The sequence below is a fragment of the Antedon bifida genome, chromosome 9, assembly GCF_963402885.1.
Source record: "Antedon bifida chromosome 9, ecAntBifi1.1, whole genome shotgun sequence".
Lineage (NCBI taxonomy): Eukaryota > Metazoa > Echinodermata > Crinoidea > Comatulida > Antedonidae > Antedon > Antedon bifida.
Genome location: NC_136234.1, coordinates 15,312,539 through 15,337,171, shown reverse-complemented (window position 1 = coordinate 15,337,171; position 24,633 = coordinate 15,312,539). Strand labels below are relative to the sequence as shown.

The 24,633-nt window shown below is 32.7% G+C and overlaps 3 protein-coding genes across 3 annotated transcripts; 1 reads left to right on the top strand and 2 right to left on the bottom strand.

Annotated features, from left to right (window-relative positions):
• Positions 1-2,953: 2,953 nt before the first annotated feature.
• On the top strand, positions 2,954-10,345 carry LOC144852974 (uncharacterized). Its single transcript, XM_078711028.1, has 5 exons — positions 2,954-3,284; positions 3,882-3,988; positions 8,895-9,174; positions 9,629-9,735; positions 10,082-10,345. The coding sequence occupies exons 1-5, from the start codon at positions 2,954-2,956 to the stop codon at positions 10,343-10,345; spliced, it is 1,089 nt and encodes a 362-aa protein (XP_078567154.1).
• A 449-nt stretch (positions 10,346-10,794) lies between these two features.
• On the bottom strand, positions 10,795-16,718 carry LOC144852128 (uncharacterized). The gene is made up of 4 exons (XM_078709847.1): positions 16,203-16,718; positions 15,330-15,429; positions 13,902-14,012; positions 10,795-12,008 (listed from the first exon to the last, which is right to left on the bottom strand). The coding sequence occupies exons 2-4, from the start codon at positions 15,423-15,425 to the stop codon at positions 11,871-11,873; spliced, it is 345 nt and encodes a 114-aa protein (XP_078565973.1). The 5' UTR covers positions 15,426-15,429; positions 16,203-16,718; the 3' UTR covers positions 10,795-11,870.
• Positions 16,719-17,540: 822 nt separating this feature from the next.
• LOC144851748 (uncharacterized) lies at positions 17,541-22,361 on the bottom strand. Its single transcript, XM_078709344.1, has 4 exons — positions 22,253-22,361; positions 20,103-20,326; positions 19,557-19,664; positions 17,541-19,167 (listed from the first exon to the last, which is right to left on the bottom strand). Exons 1-4 carry the CDS (start codon positions 22,296-22,298, stop codon positions 18,910-18,912), a joined length of 636 nt encoding a protein of 211 aa, XP_078565470.1. The 5' UTR covers positions 22,299-22,361; the 3' UTR covers positions 17,541-18,909.
• Between the last annotated feature and the right edge of the window lie 2,272 nt (positions 22,362-24,633).

The window sequence follows — 24,633 nt, the reverse complement described above, 5'->3', positions numbered from 1 at the left end:
ATCAGGATTTCTTAGATAAGCCTGTAAACAATGATTTTATAACAAATAAAAAAAAAAGATTATAAGTTATTATTAAGTTTCCGTCAATTTTGAGTGCTGCAGCTGTATAACTTAGTCTTAAAATATATAAATATATTCACGGTCCGGTGTGGAAATCCTTGAGAAAAAAAATTAGTTAAAAAAAACTGTGCTATCTGATTTGCATCATGCAAGAGATTATGATAGTAATAGTTATGACAGTTTCCAGGCCGAGATCACACCGGTTAAAAAAGGGCATAGACCTATTCAGAAGGTTGTGGACGCCAAACGTGAGTAAACGAAATCAATGTAAAAATCACTTTAAATTAACATCGTTTACGGGTATATTATATTACTGAAAATATAACATCTGAGGCATATTAAAATGTACTGATAATCGACATTATTTTTGTAAAATTGGACATCCCTCTGCTGGAGATTATAATAATTACATGAATAAACTTCAACACGCCTATCATTTTCTATGTGTATTTAACTTTAATTTTAATGTCATTTTTTCATAAAAGGTTTGAGTAGGTCTGAGTAGCAACAATAATGAACATCCAATTTACGGTAAGTACTAATGTACTTTTTTTTTTAATAGGACGAAACACTTGTTGTAAACACCATCTCACTATTAGATTATACTAGGTAAAGCAATTTTTTTTTACAATTGGTTTTATTTTTGGTTTAAAAGTGAATCAACAGTGTTAATAACTGTGCAATAGTTTTAACTCATTTTATATCAGAATTTAGCAATTGTCATGTTTTTCAATGTTTTTATGTAATTTTAAACTTTGTGATGCAACTCCTTTCAGCTTCGGCTGCCAATTTGCAATATGTTTTCTTATGCCTGAATGAATAAATAAAACTAAAATAGCATTTTATAAGGGAAGATGTAAGGGAAGTGGGGCGTGTCCGTACGCCCCATAATATGGATTTTTTAAAATCTTCCATAAAACAATCAAATTGAGTCAATCAAATTTACACATTTATTATTCTAAACTTTATTTATTATTTAATTCTTAACTTTAAAACAGGACAAATTAGGCTAATTATAAATATTATGTTATTATCTATTGGCATTTAGGCGTTTTTGTATAGCTACTGAATTTCTCGGGTTTTTTCTTTTGACTGATTTAGGCGGCGGGAACCATATTACGCGGCATTGTATACATTATATATACTTATTATCTAATATTTAAAGTAAAGGTTAGCTGATGGAATGACAATGAGTGGTCCGACGAATTTCAATGGGGCCTCATGTATGTAACAATATTCGATACATTCAATGTCAGGACATTTTATTCAATAAAAATGTCTTTTTCCTAAATAACTAAGTTTTCTAAATGGATGCAAATAGGCCTACATTTGTTGGTAAGCATTGGCAAATATTTTTATCATCTATGTCTATTATGATTGTGTTTATACATTATTGTTCTCTTATATTTTCTTATAGAACGGGCAATGAAAAACGAGATATTTGTCTTTTATTTAGGTCAAACAAAATTCTATTTGAAATTGTTTAATTGCGTCCCTTTTCAATTGTAGATTATTGAATAATAATAATTTCTAACTTACCCGATTATCACGAAATATTTTGGCAATACAGCGTCTCATGTGTGTCACATGCGGTGCCTGTATCAAGTAAAGTTATGTTAAGGATCAGATTATTGTCTATTACATTAGGTATGTGAAACACATGTGATCTGTATTTCCAAATATTCCATGAAACTAGAGAAATCTAATTAGAGTATCGAGATTCGGGTGCATTTCTAAACGAAATGTTTATTTATAATATATAAACACATCAGGCACAGAACATTAATTATATATATATATATATATTTACGTAATGTGCAAATACAATCTAATTGACTTTGTCCGATTATTATGTCATATCACTACCAGGCGCCTCAATACCATATTTGGGCATATCACTACCATATTTGGTACATCACACTTTTTTGTCAAACTAGTTTGATAGTGTAGACAGAGCTTTAAACACTACATTATTCATATTGAGTTGAGGATTTTAATAATATGATGTCGTGTTGAAGCATCATCTCCCATCACTAGAAAGTGATACTCTGAACAGAGATATCCCAAAAGTTGATAATCCCACTAATTTGATAGTGTAGTGACATAGCTTTAGTGATAAGAGTATTTAGCAATATGTCTGTGTCAGAGGTCAACGAGACTGTGGCGTTAAAACTCGATATTAATCTCCTGTGATTTGTGTCAAATAATATTCTTTGGTGAAAATTAATAAGCATATTCGTAAGCAATTTCCGATAAAACAAGTCCAACAGTTCATCCTAAAGTTCATGGGAACGTGTGTATTAGTAAAGAGAAACCTGATATTTCCGTCTGCAGTGTGTCTGAACGGTGTTTTATTTTGTAAAGATGATGGTCTCGGAGGACGTCACGTAATTTCGCGAGGGTTGGACTGATTTGATTCGTTTCATAATGAAACGCTATATAATATTTCTCCATAATATCAGAAATAATGGTTTGTTGTAACGGCACGTTATGGGAAGACGCTCAAATTACACAATTGTATAGGTACGTACATAAGATATTTCGATCAGAGATGTTCACTTTGTATTTATTTAATTAATTAATAAATCAATTAATTTATTTATTTGTTTTTAAAGGAAATAGTAGGGATCGACGAGATAGGGACCATCATTCAATTTGGCAATTTTACTAACACTGGGTCGTGAAATATATTGATAATATTTGCCGCTTATGCCAATGAATGATTGGTAACGTCGAACACACTACTCGTGTGATGTACCCAAATATGGTAATGATATGCCCAAATATGGTAGTGATATGACATCATCATGTCCATATATATTTTTGTAAAGTTTAATAGTGTAGACAGATGCATGGAAATAATTATTCCCATCTTATTTTCATTCTTTAGAAAATGATTCTGTTGAAAATATGTTTAGTCTGGGCGGTTCTTCAGATATGCCTATCGACGACGCCACCGTCGGTGTTGGACGAAGCTGTGGAGAAGAGAAGCAAAGTAACACATAACAACAGTAAAACTTACGAATTATTTAAAATTCAGTACAATGACGGCAGTTATATAAAACTTAAAAGAAAATCATCGAATGCGTCAAACGTTCACCATCGAGATAGCACCGAGAACCAACGCATTAGTGTCAAGAAAATCGCATCAAGGACGGGAATGTTTCTTCGTATCAACCCAGATGGGAGTGTTCGTGGAACAAGTAATTGTAAAGATAAATACGGTTAGTTCTTTTAGGATTTACCATTAGCGTAGTTAACGCAACGCAACGCAACGTAAGAAAATGCGCTTCCAATAATTGTATTTGCCCTGCGTGAAATCAAACCTGCGATGTTTGCAGCACTGTTGCGTCGTCGGTTCCCACTTGTGATTACGCAATACAGCACTTTGCGTCGCTGTGTTGCGTTCTAGTGGGAACTAAGCTTTATATAGGCCTAACTCATATCACAATAATACTTATTCCGTATATTTAAACCCCTCTCTATTGGTCTTCATTCATCATCTTTTATTATCTTTTCCTGTATAGTGTATCCATCATTTATTGAGTAAATTGTAGTTAATTGAAGGGTTAATTTAATATATCTGTTCAAAATCTTACATAAAGTGTTAAAAACATGTGTTAATGGGCATCAATCATAACACGTGTCAAAAGGCGGAAATGAATTGTTACATGGACCACATTTGCCCAATTCCATCGTTGATAGATTAATGTAACCTTGAGAAACATTAATGTGGGATTTGCACGATTTAGACAATATAAAAAAAAATCTCGAAATGAACTTTTGAATGAAATTTAACTTTTTAAAACATTTCTTTTTAGTACACGTGACGACATTTGCTGTCGGTCCTAGTTTGATCGTCATTCGTGGCACGAATTCAGGCCTTTACTTATCAATCAATAGAAGCGGCAAGATAACGGCGAGAAATGTAAGAATAAGTAGATAAATTAAGTGCTCAGACTGTGGAGCTGAGTAGCTTGGTGGTTAACGTGCTTGCCTTCCAATCCCAGGCGCGCAGCAGGAGCGAAGCCAGGGATGAAATCAAGGGGGGTTCACCCGAGCGAACCGAGCAACAATGGGCTGCGGTCGGGCGTTCCAGGGCAATCTAGACCATTTGAATCAGTTTGCTGGTTCAATCTTGACAATTTAGATTATACTCATGATAAATTATAAAAGAGTTTATCCATCCTGTAATTGGCGCGTTGCTCGCTGTTAATGCGTATGAAATAAAAATAAATAAATAAAAATCTAGTAGCTTGTTGGTAATGTTAATTTCTCCCTTTTCTTTGATTGCTTTCATACTTACAATAAGATTATACTTACAATAAGATTATACTTATTGCACAATTAATTTATGTTCTCCGAAAGAAAAAGAAATGTAACCATAATTTTCCTTCCTTTTCAGAATACACAATCAAGTATCCTATCTCAACAAAACTTCGATATTCTTTGGAGAGAAAAATACCAGTATCCCGGATGTTTTGTATCATTTCAATCACTCAGGCTGTTTTATAAGAAAAACTTGGATACACCCGGTATCGTGAAACAGGGTCGGTACCTTACCATTAATAAGAGTGGCCGGGTGACTTCCTCAGAAACCGATACAGACTTCAAAAACAATTTTTTCCTGATAGGCCTATCGTAATTTTAAAAGAAAGTCAAATAATTCCAAAAATATAAGCTATATATTAAAGTGAGTAAAGTGAATTAAAGTATTTAAAGTATTATTTTAACTAGGAACTTAAGTTAACACGGTGGCTATAATAGGCGATAGAGGGCTCTATATTAATATTAATAGAGGGCGCTAATTTTTTGATACACTACACCTAAAGTCAACGCTGTGATTTTTATTCTGATATAATTACTAGATATTTTTGAATACGAAAGAAAAGTCACAACTTTTGAGCCAGAAACTTAAGTTAGTAATTTACCTAGCTTTGCGTTATAGAGGACGGCTTTATGATAATAGGCGATAGAGTGCTCTATAATATACTATAATTCAAATAGTAATCCAACTTGGATGGATACGAATAAACTGTAAAAAATTAAAGATGTATTGTGACCAAAAACATAAAAAATAAAGATTAATAAAATCAGATTTTGAATAGATTATTTTGTAGGTTTAATAAAGTTAATCACTTTCTTGAAAAAACGGGGAAAATAATGTTTTCACTTATAAAAATAATGACAACCAATTTGTTGCTTTAAATTACATTTTTTTTGGGTGAACACATTTTTTTGGGCATATCACACTTTTTAAAAATCAAGTTAATAGCTTTGCAATATGGCAATTTATTTTTTTAAAGAAATTGTTTTAGTATAACATCATATCATAAATAAATGATGTAAGTATATTGTAAGTAATGAGTAAATAAGTACATGAGATAATATATTTTTAGATAATAATAAATAAACACGGGCCTGAAGGTTATATTTTAAATTCTGTATTTCACTGTAATACAAATTATTGATGATGTTTAGACGATCATGACATTATTAAATTTAATATCTCTTCATAACTCTTATTGTACTGGTAGTGTGTTATAGTTATTTCCGTTTTGATAATTAATGCTATTAAATAACACGTTAACATATAAGGCATGATATTTATAAATAAGATATTTTATAACAGATACAAAATGTATTCTGGTGTATTTTCCGATCTTGCTATAGGGGCCTACACACAGTAGCATCTCTCACAACAAACAAGCACAAGCGGATTAGCCTACCAGCTGTGGAAATTGAATGATAAAGTCTGTAACATATTTTTTTTTTTTTTTTTTTTTTAACCATATTTAATGAGGGTGATCCATCCAGCTATTGCTGATCATTAGTGACCCTCAGAGGTTCACAAGACAAACATATACACAAGATGCTCTACATAAACAAAGTCTTATTACAAGTCTTTGGGAGTGGAGTAATTTGGTCCTTAGAAAAAATCCTGACATGTGACGGGACTTGAACCCAGGACCCTTAGAGTGGTAGCCAAGCATCATAACCACCAAGCCACAACTCCACTCATTTTGACTTCATCCATCGTTTTCTAGGCTACTACTGTTCTCTTTCTTATAGGATGCTTGTTTATATTGCGAGTATTTCTGGAGGCACCTCGTCTGCAGCTATATATTGAGTATGGAATCCCTGCATGGCTTCCTCAAACTTTTAAGTTGATTGATAAGATTGAATCTGTTCAACGTAGAGCCACTAGGCTAGCATTGAAACAGAGACGGGGTTATATGGATTATGGACTAGGACAACTGAATTGGCCTCGGCTATCCAGCCGTAGGGCTTACCTTTCTGTATAATTTGTCTGTAAAATGCTAATGGGGTACCATTACATAGACTGTGAAAGTATCCGTAAAAATGTTTGCGTCAATACACGTCGTCTAGAAACCTTAAGTTTTAGACACTTGAATGCACGGACTAACTGCCTGCATCGATCAGTAATTCATACTTTCCCGCGATTGTTGGTTGGAAGAAATCCAAGACGAAGTAAAGGACTCATCTTTAATGATAATTTTCCAACATTTTTGTTTAAACTTAAAATAAATTTCTACTCTATTTTCTGATACATTTATTAAAATGCTATATTTTATCTTTATGTGCTACTTGGTAAGAGGATTCACAGGTTCTTGTCATAGGGGTTTAGTTCCCTTTTGTGGGCAAAACATTTCTATTGTCATCATCTATTGATCATCAATAATTATCATCCTCTATGTTTCATAAATGTTGAGATTTTATTTGTGTTACACAAGCTTGTTGAAAATAAGCACTTTCTTTTCAGTGGTGGTGGGGGGGGGGGGGGGGGGGTTGGGGGTTGGGAGGGGGATGGTTCAATTCAAATTACACAGTAAAATCTCTATTCTTTTGTACACAAATGTTGTAAATAGAGAGGCATTTTTTTTTCATGCTACAGTACAAATTATCCACCGTATATACACCATCATTTTTCACCTTCTAGGGAGTCACCAGACATGTCATTACATTAGATTAAACTACCTAACCACTGAAAAAAAGTCTTCCTGGTTTTTATAGCAGAATTTTGCCAAATTTTGTATTTGACCATATTAAGGGAAATTCAATTTTTTCGTCTTGATTTCTGCTACAAATATTTGATTTATGTACAATTAACCAGATATTATATTTAAAATTCATGCCTGTACATGAGCTTTAAAACCAAAACCGGATGTATATCGCCACCTATAGAGCATGTGCAGAAAATCCAGAAGATTTGAATGAAAGATTTAGGATCGTTTTAAGATTAATCAACAACTTTACGCTTACATTCGTTACAGAATAAATTACAGAAAGCAAGCCTAATTTACCGTCTGAATTTGATTGAGATTTTTACTACATCGGAAAATGTTATTACTTGTTATGCTATTTTAGAAATGTTACTGGTAGTGTTTTTTATATGCTATCTGTACTTCTGTGTGATAAGATTTTGTTATGTATTATTAGCAAGTCAAGCTAACAATGCGGAACTTTGTTGTAAATTATATACATAAAGGTTATTGTGTTTTGATATATGTTGTCTGAGGATATTACGAATTTTTGGAAGCAATAGTATTTTGAATGGATAATAATATGATCAGGACCAAGATTTAATTGTGAGAGGGACAAGAACTATTAAGGCTTACTGCTGTTCTGACCCTGAGAAGAAATAGTAGAAGGTGATTAAAAATGGTAAGATAGATGATTCTCCCGAGTAAACATGTGTTTCTGTATTACGGAAACATATAAGATACTGAAGTTGCAGAGAATCTGATGCTTCAGATTAAAACATTGGTTTCATGAATATTCAGATATATTTATCTTTTAATATTAACTAGATATTTATCGACAAAATAAAATAAAAATTAGATTGTATATGTACTTTTATTGAATAAAAAACACCAGTGATACCACTCTGGTCGACAACTCAACTCGACCATTTAATTCGACAACTCGCGGCCCGAAGACTCGACTCGACCATTCGATTCGATAACTCGTGGCCCGAAGACTCTACTCGACCATTCAATTCGACAACTCGCGGCCCGAAGACTCGACTCGACCATCCAACTCGACAACTCGCGGCCCGAAGACTCGACTCGAAGACTCGACTCGACCATTCAATTCGACAACTCGCGGCCCGAAGACTCGACTCGACCATTCGATTCGACAACTCGCGTCCCGAAGACTCAACTCGACCATTCAATTCGACAACTCGCGGCCCGAAGACTCGACCATTCATTCGACAACTCGCGACTCAAAGACTCTACTCGACCATTCAATTCGACAACTCGCGGCCTGAAGACTCGACTCGAAGACTCAACTCGACCATTCAATTCGACAACTCGCGACCCGAAGACGCGACTCGAAGACTCAACTCGACCATTCAATTCGACAACTCGCGGCCCGAAGACTAGACTCGAAGACTCAACTCGACCATTCAATTCGACAACTCGCGGCCCGAAGACTCGACTCGAAATTTCCACTCGGCCACTTGACTCGATCACTCTTTTTTCTCTTCACTTGTTGCATTAGGGTATAGCATTATAATGTCAGAAAATGCAATGTTATATTTCATTATTTTAGATATGTGTTTAAATGTAACATTATGTTATGTATCTTTGTTTCTATATTAGTAGTAGTTTTGGCTGGTTGCCTATTCTTACAATTGAAACTAAATCGCATTTTTCACACACATTTATATAACGAAATTACGTAATGTCTGTATTATATAATGTTAGTTAAAGTATTTGCAAGAAGTGTGTGGAGAAACTAATACTCATTTAAACCTATTAACGCACTGTCGCAGTTTCATTTAGAACATTATACTATTTATTTACTAGGTAATGCTTTTGAAAATATACTTGCTGTTGACAGGGGTGCATTATTCCATGGCACCAGCTCAGCATTTAAACGCGTCGCTTGGCTTGGAGCACGAGTTGGGATTTGATAGTGTTATGAATGACGGAGTAGGCCAACAAAGACATACAAAATATTCAAGTGGTATAAATGCCTATGCGAACCCGAAAGGTGTGAAGAGAATTATATCAAGAACTGGGTTATTTCTTCGTATTGGACCCAATGGAGATGTTCGTGGTACCGATGTCTTTAATGATAAATACAGTGAGTACTATGTGTATTTAATGGGAAAATATCTGAAAAAATTATCGGGGCGGTATCTCCTTTACCGCAATCCTGTACCATAGACCCTTCTCTTTAACAGTTCATGATACAGAAACCAAATATGATAGAAATGATATTCTGTATCACAGACAAATATTGTCATATGGAGACACAGTCTTGAGAATCTTTTCAGATATTCAACGGAGAGTTCCATTCCAAACATGGACGATCCAATTTTCAAAATGTCAAAAATCACGATGTTTGAAGATAATTTTCTTCTGTAAGTTTCTTCTATGTAAACTTGGTTCCCACTATGAAGTTGACCAATGGAAAGAGGCAGTTCGAATAATCCCTTGTGATTGGTCAACTCGGTTGCGTTCCGCTTACGTCCTTGCGTCCGTCCTTAGTAGAAAAAGATGAAGGATAACATAATAATTATCCAATTGACTTTCAGCACGAATGACAACATTTGCGGTTGGGCCGAATTTGTTAATAATCAGAGGGACAAAGACAGGGCTTTACTTATCAATAGGAAGACGTGGGAGGATATCTGCTAGAAATGTAAGTAGGATAATGATAACCCTTTCACATCACTAACGCCAAACAAAATCCACGGAGTTCGCACTCACCTGCGGTGTGTGTCAAATCCGAAGGCTTGGCGACGTGAACGACCGTAATCGTCAAACGTGATATTGTACGTCAGGCTTTAAAACAGTAGCCACAAATGTGCGGAAAGAAAGGCTCGGAAACCACGTGATGGAATAAAATGACACTTTACACACGAGCCGTGACGATTCTTTCTAGATATATTGCGTAAAGTATAATGCCAATATTGTATTATGTGGAGCCATACGACTTTTTTGTGTTGTGTGTTTTTGTTTGTAAATGTATACTTTTTTATTTTCAGAACACGCGGTCACGCATTCTCTGCGAACATAATTTTGATATTCTGTGGCGGGAATACTTCAAGTTAGATTCCTGTTTTGTTTCATTCAGATCATTAATACAATTCGATAGCAATGCTCAACAAAATCGTGTGGATCTAACCAACATTGCAAAATCAACGAACGCAACGGTTAATGGCAGATTTCTTGCCATAAAGAAAAGCGGTAGGGTATCTTCATCAGCAAAGAATACGGACTTCAGAACGGATTTCTATCTCGTCTCATGATTGAACAAACGTCCTGGTGAATTCACTGACTTTTTCAAGAACAGGTTTTGACTTTTTCAAGAACAGGTTTTGAATTCTTGGGAACTTATTATTGGATGGATCGTATTAATCGAAGAACCATCGTCGAATATAGACGACGAGTATATAAATACAGAAAGTTTGGCGACCATGCGTAAGCGTCAGTTCCGGTGATTAATTTCAGTTCGTAGTAATTCTGTAATTTTACAATATTTGCTGGTATTATTAGTGATCGTATATTTACAAATTTACAGTAAACGTTTTTTTGTCATAATGTTGCGGAAGGTTATACAAAAATTAATTATTGTTTGTTGGTACGCTGCATTATTGTTATTATATTTCAAGTTTGCAAATTCTTGAAGCTGATAATTCTTTAAACCATTGCTTTTTTCTTTCTAAAATGTTAATATATGAAAAAACAATATCGAATATACATTTATAAATACATTACATTTAGTTAAAACATATTAAATAGTTAAAACAATAAATAGATATGTAAACGGTTGAAAAGGTATTTGACGCCCTCTGTAAAGAATTAGATGTGGGTGCATTTATTGGAAAAGGGTTACTCTTCCCTTATTAGGCCATCGACCTTTTCATCCTCGTATAACATCCGACGAACTTTCGTTTTGGAACGGCAATTATTTGTACAAAAGATACGCATGCATGCATGTAATCCCAGTATACCAAGTTGCAGTTCCGTTCATTCGTTTGAGTTGTTCGATGAACGCTCGCCCTGTCCCCAGTGGCGTAACGCAGAGGTCTGAGACCCCTGGTGTATGGACGCTAAGTGGTCCTCCAACGCCGACATCCTAATGAATTTTACCTCCGGGACCCTGAGTTTAGCCAGTGAGGGCTCATAGCCGTTACGCCACTGTCTGTCCCTTTCGCTATTACTAAAATGAACATAATTGCAAACTTAACAAGATATAGTAACTGACAATTTGTTTACGATTTGACCAGACGGGCAAATTAAGGGTGAAAATACAGACATATCCTGCTATCTGTTCTTTTAAACATTGTGAAACATGATTTGTATTAGTGTCGTAGGAGGCACGGAAATGGGTGTTGTTGGTCAGTAAGTAATTATCTATAGGTATCAGTAAATTTATGAGCATGCGTAAATGTATTAACGAGTAGCTAGCTTGAATACGTATATTATTTTAATTGAATACATTTATCTTCCTGTAGCCTATATATAAAAGTGTAGTATAATATTATTGAGAATGTCTTTGGTATAGAGTCTAGATTTTATTAATCCTAAATTAATCCTAATCAATCCTTACTATGACAAAAGTTTTTTGGCCCAACCGTATGGGAAAAAACCTTTTTTTTTTCTAATCTTCTAAAAAATTCGAATTATTCTTTGGTAAGAGTGGCGAAAGTCAAATAATTATTCTTTATTTTTATCTAAAAAACTGTATCCTCATTTAAAGTACAATAAATTAAACTATATACATTCTTTTTAAGCTATCATACATCCCTGAGAAACGTTTTAGTTAGTTTACTAACTACCTTTTCCAATCATACATTCGTTACTGTTATTATGTTCATGTAGTAGAATGTTAAGAGCCTCTGCCTCCAACTGTAACTGTGATATTTGTCTTTGTAAACTTAAGTTTGTATCTGCAAGACTCCGTACTTCCTTTAAAAAGTAAATTAAAAGTACGTCAGTGTTTGGCATCTAATTGCATGTTTACTGGCGAATACATTAAATTGATCCTGTGTTTGTACATATAGCAACATAATTATTGGAAAATGTTTAGTTGTAACATTCTTAAACATGTTGATTTGTAAAATTCTTATGTTGAGTTGTAACATTCTTCAACATGTGGAGTTGTAACATTCTTAAACATGTTGAGTTGTAACATTCTTAAACATGTTGAGTTGTAACATTCTTAAATATGTTGAGTTGTAACATTCTTCAACCTGTTGAGTTGTAACATTCTTCAACATGTGGAGTTGTAACATTCTTCAACCTGTTGAGTTGTAACATTCTTCAACATGTGGAGTTGTAACATTCTTCAACATGTGGAGTTGTACTTATAATCTTAAACATGTTGAGTTGTAACATTCTTAACAAGTTGAGTTGTAACATTCTTAAACATGTTGAGTTGTAACATTCTTAAACATGTGGAGTTGTAACATTCTTAAACAAGTGGAGTTGTAACATTCTTAAACATGTGGAGTTGTAATTACATTCTTAAACATGTTGAGTTGTAACATTCTTAAACATGTTGAGTTGTAACATTCTTAAACATGTTGAGTTGTAACATTCTTAAACAAGTGGAGTTGTAACATTCTTAAACATGTGGAGTTGTAACATTCTTAAAAATGTTGAGTTGTAACGTTCTTAAACATGTTGAGTTGTAACATTCTTAAACATGTTGAGTTGTAACATTCTTAAACATGTTGAGTTGTAACATTATTTATGTTGAGTTGTAACATTCTTAAACATGTTGAGTTGTAACATTCTTTATGTTGAGTTGTAACATTCTTTATGCTGAGTTGTAACATTCTGTATGTTGAGTTGTAACATTCTTTATGTTGAGTTGTAACATTCTTTATGTTGAGTTGTAACATTCTTTATGTTGAGTTGTAACATTCTTAAACATGTTGAGTTGTAACATTCTTTATGTTGAGTTGTAACATTCTTTATGTTGAGTTGTAACATTCTTTATGTTGAGTTGTAACATTCTTTATGTTGAGTTGTAACATTCTTTATGTTGAGTTGTAACATTCTTAAACATGTTGAGTTGTAACATTCTTAAACAAGTGGAGTTGTAACATTCTTAAACATGTTGAGTTGTAACATTCTTTATGTTGAGTTGTAACATTATTTATGTTGAGTTGTAACATTCTTTATGTTGAGTTGTAACATTCTTTATGTTGAGTTGTAACATTCTTTATGCTGAGTTGTAACATTCTGTATGTTGAGTTGTAACATTCTTTATGTTGAGTTGTAACATTCTTTATGTTGAGTTGTAACATTCTTTATGTTGAGTTGTAACATTCTTTATGTTGAGTTGTAACATTCTTTATGTTGAGTTGTAACATTATTTAACATGTTGAGTTGTAACATTCTTAAACATGTTGATTTGTAACATTCTTTATGTTGAGTTGTAACATTCTTTATGTTGAGTTGTAACATTCTTAAATATGTTGAGTTGTAACATTCTTTAACATGTTGAGTTGTAAAATTCTTTAACATGTGGAGTTGTAACATTCTTTATCATGTTGATTTGTAACATTCTTTATGTTGAGTTGTAACATTCTTTATGTTGAGTTGTAACATTCTTAAATATGTTGAGTTGTAACATTCTTTAACATGTTGAGTTGTAAAATTCTTTAACATGTGGAGTTGTAACATTCTTTATCATGTTGAGTTGTAACATTCTTTAACATGTTGAGTGGTAACATTCTTAAACATGTTGAGTTGTAACATTCTTAAGCTAAACATGTTTAGTTGTAACATTTTTTAAACATGCTTTATTGTTTACTGATATGTTTTATTTATGGAAATTTGTATTAAATTAACCTGTGATAATGCGTGTGTGCGTTGTCTCTGACGTTCGCGGCACCGCATTGCCGCTTGCCTGTTCCGTTCTCGTCGAATCAGTTGCTGTTGCAAATGTACATCTTTTGAGATCTGTGAAACGAATTAAAGAAAGTGTAGCGTCGTCTTCAATTGTTAGTATTTCGATGCAAACTAAGTTTATGTTGGCTTGAATGGGGCACTCCCTTGTCAATTTAAGTAACATTATGTTTACTTCAACGGTCACAAACGTCGTCTTTTAATGTGGGTTGTAGGCCTATTGGTGTTTAATGAAGAATTGAAAGAAATGAATGCTTAAAAAATTCGTTTTATTCGCCTTCTTTTAGTACCGCGTCGTAAATTGAAAAACTAAATTTATAAATATTTTTTTATTCGAGGCCGTCCTTAATATTTCGTTTATATCAAAAAGCACATTAATATAATAATACAGAATTTTAATTTTTTCATTCAGATTTACACGAAATAAAAAGAACTACAAAATTTAATTTGATTTTTGTTGTGGATTAGAGGTTTCTCCAGGCTAAAGCTTATATAAGTGTGTGAATCCGTTTGTAACGGCTTACCGAATGCATAATATGGATAAATCGTGCATTGTTATACTCATAATAGAAACATCTATCGGTCCTCAGTATCAAATTTCAACAATATTTGTCTGTTTTACAATAACAATCCTCGTGATAATTGTGTGTATTTACAAAAAGATACAAACATAATTGCACAATGCAGAATATAATAAAGTTGGGAAAAAGAAAAAAAAAACTTTAACATAAATTTAACGATGCTACTAGAATACATAAAGTGAACTCAAAGTGAACTTTATATTACAATTATATAGTTTTATTGATTTATATTATATGTTATGACCTATGATAAACTATTAGCAAAATATGTAAATAGTATAAATAAAACAGAAAGAGAAAAAAAAAAGGAAAAACACTAAAAAGGAGAGTAAACAAGAAGCACGGAAAATGCTATACTATACAAGAAACTAGTTGCTTTTGATTCCATATATGTATTGATATTGTTTCTGTTTATATGTAATGTAAATGTATAAATGATTGCTTACAGACTTCTTTTATTTTTAAAGATGTAAGGGGAAACTTTATATTTATAAATGAAAATATTTTATATATTTAAAAAGATAATACGCAAACATAAAAAAAAAAATTGTTTATTTATCAAAATTATGTTTTGAAATGAAATAAAGGTGAGTGAACCTCACAAAAGAGAAAAAAAAAAAAAAAAACTATTAGCAAAATAAAAGAATATGACCGCACATTTACAGAAATTCCGAGTTTCAGAGACTTTAGTTTTGAGTAGGTCTTATAGTTGATGATGGATGCTCAGTACAGCGTCAAAATAAAAAAAATTACCAATACGTTGCAATAATGATAGATGGTATTACAGTACCTTATTATTTGTATCAGAGTTGTCAAAACAGTCGGAATTGAATTGGATATGGGGATCCGTATTCCTGCCTGCGGTAAGAAGTGGTACTAAGGCCATGATTCTACAAAAACAAATGTTCAAAATGTTAACTTTTTACAGTAAGGTAAATGCTATATTATTATCAAAATGAAAGATATGCCTCCTTGCATTTTGCAAATTAATAACAAGGATGTATATATTATTTTTAATCTAAAGCTTTTGTCAAACTAGTTTGACAAAAAAGTGTGATGTGCCCAAATATAGTAGTATGTCCAAAATGGTAGTGATGGTGTCATCGTATCCATATTATGGGCACATCACATTTTTTGTCACATAAAGTTTGATAGTGTAGACAGACTGCTTTATGGAAATTTCCTACATGAGTTTCGAATCCGGATACAAACACATCCCCGATTGTAACCAAACATTATAACAATAACGGCAAACAACTTTATAATTACCTAAGTACTGAGTGCTGACTGACTGAGCGTAATGAATATTATAGTTTATAGAAAATTACCTTCCTCATGTTCACTGTATTTGTTTATCGGACTTTATTAATATTATTAATTTCATAGCTAAATGGTCAAAGACAATTTGACGAAGAGAATAATGTGTTCCGTGCGTGTGCGCGGAGTACTAACATAAAAACAATACCCATTCTGTATCCACAAGGATTACATGTTATCGACACTCTATAATACATAAAGTATCGGAATTATGTTACTTTGGTAACATAATTATGGGCAATTATAGGGTTTGTATAGGTTCTTTTATGTGTGATTGACAGAAAATGTCTATTATTTTTAAGTGAATTAATTTTAACATGTATAACCGTAATTAAATGAAACTTACCGAGACGTTGACGATTTAAGTCCGTAGTTGTGTCAGTCTTGTTTTGGATAAAACATCTAGACGTGATCGCCGGATGAGTACTTGACTTATTTATTTAGATATACAAACATGTACGTATTTACATTACATCATAATCCACACGAATTCCAAGATATGACGTGTTATCTTTCACGTTCGGCAAAAAACCACATCGAATAAAAATACAAATAATTGTTTTGTTAACGTATTATTGCCAACCTTTGCAACTCTCGTGCACTCTCTTTCAATGTTCATTCAAGCATGTCAGTTTCGGCAATTATCTTTCGTCGTTTGTTTGTTAATTACAGGAACTTTGCTTTACTTTCTAAATTCAACTTTTTTCATATTTGTCTCGAAACGTTTCAAACAATAAATCAACGAGCGTATCCCATAAACACAATAAATCCTCGACGTTCGTATTCCTCAAAATAGGCCAGCTACTCCTAAAAACAACCGTCTCTCAAGTCACACACTCGGTACAATACTTGTTCGTTATGTAACCATTCAAACGTAAACAATTTGGAACTCCCACCTAGGCATACTATGTTAATTTTAATTTGCATACTATGTCAGGTTACGATTTCTGAAACACTTTTACATTGACGTCATGATACGGTGAAGGGAATCTGATGTAGGTCTATAAAGTACCTGTAATTGTTTTGTCAATGAAATAATGTAAAAGAGTAGAGCATCAACTGTTAGTTTGTGGACTAATCCACTTGCTCATATATGCTAATTTCATTTGCATACTATGTCAAGTGAAGCTTTCTGTCACATATTGACGTTATGAATAGATTGTGGTTTACGTTGTTAATTCTATTGCTCCAGGAAATAAATATGAAATAAAATGTAAGCGTGATAAAATATGCGGTGATTCCCCGTATTAAAAATATACATTTCAGGTATTACAACATCTGTTACTGAGTAACAATAAACGTTGCCGACGATCATTTGTTTATAATTCTATTCACGTATTCAATAGCAAATTCGTTAGATCTTTAATTCATTGGTTAAACGCTTTTTTGTTTTCATTATATATTTGTATAGGGATTGTATGTAAATCAAATGTAAATCAACCAACCAAATTTTATTTGTACCTATTTGTAAAACTGACTATCGTATCGTAATGATATTTGTTCACCATAAATGTTGTAATACAAGCACTTCACTGATTCAACGTGTTGTAATAGTTGTATTGATTGCGCTTGGAGTGGTCTGAAATGCACGTTTAAACCATATACGATTCTACCATATTACTGGGCCTGTAGTAGATCATCTGTCTATATAACAATAGATACTGCAATTCAATTTAAGTTGTTTGTATCGTGAAAAAAAACCCTAACTGGTGACGCAAAACTATTGATTTAAAACAGGAGTAAAAGGGCAGTTGACTTTGATACACATGCGCACACAGAATGATACGATTCTAAGAAAGATATGACTTTTGAGGGCAGTATTGTTTTATCACAGTAATTCAAACACACATCTACATGATTTATTTTATAAAATAGTATTAATATCATAATATACAGTATAAAATCCTCAACCAGTGAGGCAATATAATATTTATTACATATAAAATATTCGTAAAATGATTAATGTACAAATTAATATTCTTAATAATAATACATTATTAAAATGCAATCTATCGCGACAATAAGGACCAGCCTTACAAAGGTAAAATAAAATATCATACACAAAACATACATAAACTATAGGTAACATAATTGCAACTATTTTACTATTAGTAATTACTAAATATAATAATAATGATGTTATTGAAGATGATTATGGTAATAATAATAATAGTGTTGATGGACGATGGTGTTTGATATTGAATTGAATTGGAATTGATACTAATGCTATAACAATTATAATAATAAAAAAATGCTGATCTTATAATCAATATAAGAAATAGCAAGTGGTTAGAAACGGAACGAAATACGGCAGTCACTATTTTATATTTCGGCCCATATTAGAGATATAAAGAAGACGAGATTTTAATAAGCTTTTTTGACGTCAATCGTTCTTCTTGAAAATAAATAAATAGACATGGTATGTTGGTGGTATATACCTAATTATCAGGGCGATAACTTAAATTATGGATGTTATCGTGAATAAATAAACAATAAACATACGAAGCAATTAGTACCTGTATTATATTTCATTTTGCATGGTAAGGACATAATGCCATTGCACCGTAATCTTTAAATGAGATTAAGGTTACGGTTATGGAGTGCACATTCCATCCAAATGTTATTCAATTATAAAATTGCTTTTGTTTTACGCGGACCTGCCGTGTATATGTATTGCACATTGTGTATATAATGAAACGGCTGTTAGGCATACCGATCAATATTTACATCGAGAGAATTATATAAAGGTGGGTGACTCTGTAAATAGTACTGGATGTGTTAGTAAGGAATTCGGACCAATGCTTCTCATCGGCCCATATTCCGTAGTAAAACGTCTTTAAAGCAACATCTTTTAGAAAACGTTAACGAATACAAGTGATGAACAGTCGGTTATGGCTCCATAAAAATCATGAATTTACGAAAGTCTGAATCTGAACAAATGTTGAATCTGAAAAAATCCTGAATTCGTTTAATCCTGTAGACATCCGTGTGTAACTTTGAGTTATTTCTGAATACATCAAAACTTTAAATAATATAATTCAAAATTAACGGCGTTACATTGAAGATGTTGGCCAAAGAGAAGCTGTCTTCACTATACATGAAGATCTCAGTTCACTTTCCATTGGACATTGTGCTACAGACTGTGCAAGACATTCAGTAGATTCTAGCAGACTTATTCCTTTTGCTGGTTCTTGAATGGCGCAATTCGGTTGGTGTTCATTTAAAACTTTGGCTAACTCCTGTCGTTGTTGCTCTAAAGCCTGTATTTCTTTCTTCAGGTCATCATTACTATTTTCAAGTTCTTCGGCTTCCTAAAAAATAAAAATGCTTGATTTTACTGAATTGTTGGCATTAAAACGGTCCATAATATTTCATTGTATAGATACATTGAAGTAATAGAAGTTACAAATAAATTAGAGTGCAACCTCTGTAGTCAAGTAGTAATAATACTTTATTGTGTTTGTATACTGAGGGCGTGTTATACGGTACTTAAATATCTGTTCGTCTGTCCGGCTTTATTCAGAAACTATAGGTGTCGCAAGGGCTTAAAACTTGGTGGGTGGGTGCAGCTCGGTATACGAAAGAACGAGTTTGCGTTCGTTAGGTAATCAAGGTCAAATGTCATGGTAGGCCCCCTAATTGAATCCTATGGGTACAGACGTAGGCATACTCTTGTTTATTTAAGTTATAGAGTGTTTACCTGAACCAATACGTATGCTCGCTGACGTCTTCTTTCTCTACATCTCGCTGCAGCCTGACGATTACGTTCCCGCCTCTGATTACGCTTCTGCTCTTCCTCGGGACTTAGCTAAATTTTATTGAAAAAGAAAGAGTATTCAATAAATTGTAAATTAAAGTTATGTTTATTTTCATTGTGCTATTGTAAAGGAAATACACAAATATAGATGATCTAATAAACTATTCGATCTTATTATAGAACAAAATACTAGAAGACCATCTATTTCTATATATGCGAAGATGAACTTAATATAGTTTTAGATAAAATAGACCAACTCCAAACTAATTAATTAAGAGACAGAAAAGATATTATTGAGAATTCAACGTTTCGATCTATTTTAGAATTTTCAAAAATCGGATCAAATTTACTATTTACAAATAATTTACACAAGTTTCGCTAAAAGAATAGAAAATATATGAATTTACCAATACTTGACAGATATGCCTATGTTTGTTTTAGCCAATCATTTGCATAGAAGAGGTTTGATAATTTCAATGAAGTATCTACCTTATGTGGACCACTCAGTCTCCACAATGTCTGTAGGTTGATGTGACCTAGGCCCATTTGTATTCGCTTTTGCAAGATACCTAGTCGGATATCTTCTAAGTGTTTAGCCTCATCCAAGTGGTTTGTTCCGTCCTCGTATTGGGCCTGAGAGCTGTCAGAGAACATTGGATTATCACCTTGAAGGGCCGACTGACTGTCAAAAGTTGAATACATATCTATATTATCTGAAAAATACAATATGCCACAATACATAAGTTTGTTTTTAAACCACCAAAAGCCATTCTATTAATATATAAGAAATAAAACATTTTGTTCAATTTAAGAAAGAATTATAGAAGTATCTTTTACTTAAATATTAAACAGTTCATTCTTATTATATAATATTACTGATGCTTCATTATTATCACGTGTTCTTATTATTTTTTTTAACCATTTTAAAGGGTAAACTGAGACAAGTTTACCTCTAGATTGGTCCTCATTTTATGCTCTGTATTACTTGTATGGCATTTGATAAATGTTTGTTGAATTTGAAATTGACATAAGTACATTTCAATTGCATTTGTTCAAAATAAAGATTACAAATGATCAATTGTATTACAACCAAGAAATAGACCAAGGGTTAACTACAGGTTATATCCTATACACACGGATCCCTTATCACCGTTACCACACAGCATTGGTTAAATAACAAAAACCACGTACGATCTAAAGCTCTGTCTACACTATCAAACTAGTTTGACAAAAAAGTGTGATGTGTCCAAATATGGTAGTGATATCCTTAAATATGGTAGTGATATGATGTCATTATGTCCATATATGTGCATATTTTAACATTTTGTTGTCACATAAAGTTTGATAGTGTAGACAGAATTAACGTCATTGTGCAGTGGTCTTTAAAGAACTTTTTATTATCCAATACAGTAGAATCCTATGAGAAACCTTCAAGAAGCAAGAAGATGTCCATGGGTGGGATGTTGGCCGTAGTGTGAAACATAATAAAGTGTCTTAAACAATAAATCTTCAACAAACATGATCGTACGTTTTAAACGTGCAAGTCTGAACAGGATAATGGTTAGCAAATCCTGTCCAGACCAGAGTTTCGAACAAACAATGCCAATCTATATATAAAACACAAACTCGTTCTCATAGCGAGGCCACAATTGAATAATGAAGTGGTTTGTTATTACTTTTGAAACCACAAAGAATTTAGTGTTCATTCTACTTGGCGAACTTTTGGAACTAACAGTTTCCGTAAGAGCTTTTGAAACGAGTAAGGAATTATTTCCGCTTGCTGAAGGCAACACGATTTGCGATTAAATTTTCCCATCAGTGTCATTCTTTAAAAGTAAACTTTAATATACCAAACAAACAGGAAAGAAATAAGTACCATGTGTAGGTTAATAATCGTTTATCAACTCGTCATTAAATTACACTTTCATATGAGTCATATAATTATTGCACACTACTATGTTGCAACGTAACGCGTTGGCTACATGTGACGTCACTAAAAATTGTGTTCATCGTCATCACATATTGTATAAATCACACATTCTGTTAAACAACATTGACAATATAAAGTATACCGATACTTTATAATAATAATTACGACACATGTTTTTATTAATTTATTTATTAGTAATATTTTTTTAACACGGCTTAAGGAAAAGGTGATATTTGTAACAAAGATCCTGTCTGTTTTTGTCGGAGTCGTGACGCAGCAGTATATTATTTGTTTATATTATATTGTTATAGGCCTATATTATACTTTTGCAACCATTACAATAACATGTAGTATTATTGTTTTCAAATGTTGAAAGAGGAGAATGAAGGAACTACTTTACAAATAGATTGTAATAATATTACAATATTAGGCCTACAGTAGAATTATAATCATAATAATGTGTTTGTTATAATTAAAATTATTAACAAAAATCATAGTACTATTATATAATTATAATAATAAACATTAAAAAAAATCAAATCTCCATCTTTTGCTGAAGTTATTATTTTTTAAATAAAGTAAGATTTCTTAAAGCAGGCAATTATTGACATTCAATATTGAAAAAAAAAACCCATCAAACGAAAAAAATATTTAAAATAATGATCATAGGCCTATACAGTGCTAAGATTAAAACAATAAAGTTACCAACCTGACTGAGGCCACAAACTGCTGAAACTTTGCTGTTCAAAAAGCATGGTATATCCTCGGAAACCAGGTAAAAAATGTGCAGTCCCTTTCCCCGTAGAATTGGTTTAAGTAGTTCTCTCTCAGGACGAAAAACATCTACACATGCGCAGAGGGATACGGAACTAAGTAGAGGAAATACTGGAAAATAATCATTTCCGGTGACTTGTCAAACAAGTGACTTTATGTCATCATTAAACCGAGCTTTTCCATTTATTTTGAAATGAGATTAAATGATCTACCGGACTAGTAAAGCTTGATTCCCACTCGAACGCAAACGCTACGCAAGCGCAACGCAAATGAGAATAATGACAAGTGACAGTTCGAGTAAACCATCGCTTTTGATTAGTCAAATTGTATTGAGTCTGCATCCCAAAGACGATAGCGCAACGCAACCAAATTGACCAATGGCAAGCGACAGTTCGGATGATCCATCGCGTCGTGATTGGTCAAAGTCCTTGCGTCCTTGGGACCAAACTTTAGCATACATTCAGTCGGAGAGCCGCGTTGGGAAATATGACCGTTATCGCTGAATTTTCGACTTCGCATGACGTCATAAATTTTAGAAGCCCTCTCTCGGCACAGAAGCATCAACGTTTCGCGCGAAAACATTAGCATAAAGTATACGTCATTTAATAGCTGTTTAATAAACATTAGTAGGCGAAAAATTAACCATATATGGTAAGATCAGTTCCTTATATGTTTAAGATGTCGCAGGTCACCTAATTTTCTGAATAATTTGTTGGATTTGTTGTCAGCGACAATTTCTTTCCAAAGTTCGTGTGCGTCCGTCAAAACTGAAGTTTTCTAACAGGTGTTTGTTTACAAATTTTCCATTAGTGGGATTTGCATCCCATACAGTGAATTACCAAAAAACCGACGTATATGGATAGAGTAAGTATCAATAGTCTGTTTTACGTTAAAATTGGCTTGAAACCCTATTTAAGCTTCCTATAGCGAACATTTTAAAAAAGGTCCTCATGTCATATATTTTTACGTCTCGCGGCACTAGTTCCGTCGTGTGTGGTCCATGGTGTGTTGATTGTGGTTGTTGTAGGTGAGTATATGCACGACCTGGTGGATCGTTGTCGTATTATATCGGCCTAGGCCTAGTAACATGTTCTGTTAATAATTTAAATACTTTAGTTACAATTTAGTATTATTAAAGTATCGTTACAATCCTACTCTATATTGAAGATGCATTGGGAAGTTTTAAAAAGATAATTAAGCAAATCGCAGCCTGATACAGGTATAGGCCTACCTATTCTATAGTTAAATATTTATTTATAGTAAAATTATTGACAACTGAGGGGTACAATTTATTTATAATATTAATAATTATTACAATAAACAGACATAATGAAATTTTGTATTTGCTGCTTTTTCATGGTAGGCCTATATCTGAAAATGTTTTCAGGTTGTTGAATAATTATACTGTATAACGATGCAATGTTTTGTTCATATCATAGTGACAATTATTTAAATAGTTTCATTCATTACATTTCAGCTATTCATTTTCATTTTAGGTTTTTTGTTGGTATCAAGACTCGACGATTTTCTGTCTCGTTCTTCAATATGAGGTTGGACGGTGGAAGCTGTAATGGTTTTGTCGATTTCAATATCATTGCTGCAGCTGATAGTTTTTCATTTTATTCGCTAATAATAATATAACATATACATTCATACGCATTCAAGTTTTAGAAGCGTTTCAGATCAGTCAATGATAAGATATAAATTAAGTTGCAATTGATTGATTGATTTACTTTATCAACCAGAGTCACACAGATACATACAATATAAACATATAAAACAATCATAAAATCATTACAACCGTAAGACTCACGTAAGTTAATATGATATAGGCCTAGCTAGTTTGTTATGTTTGATGAACAAGGTGCTATTTAAATAAAAGCAAGTTTTTATATACAGTAGTAGTATTTACTATTTATATCAGTATTGTTTGAAAGATATTTGTATTAAAAACTGCTTTTTCACATTCTGTATACGTAAAAAAAAAATTGGTTGCTTGTGTGAAATGCAAGTTGTATCTAATAAAGTAATATTTATATACAAGTGTGACATTTACTGCCAGATACTGAAATACTGAGTACCAACCAATCACTGTAACAATACTCAAGTAAATGGTGGACTTATATTTTTATATCTTGGTTTCAGCTGGGCCCATAATTATCTTTTTTAAAAACATGACCATATAAAAATACACGTTTGAGTCTCTGAAACAAACATGCCCGATTTTATAAAACATTCCCCATATATAAATTGAAAATGGGTTTTTTTTTTTTTTTTTTTTCCATTTATTGTTTTTTTAACAGTTTTTTATTTGTT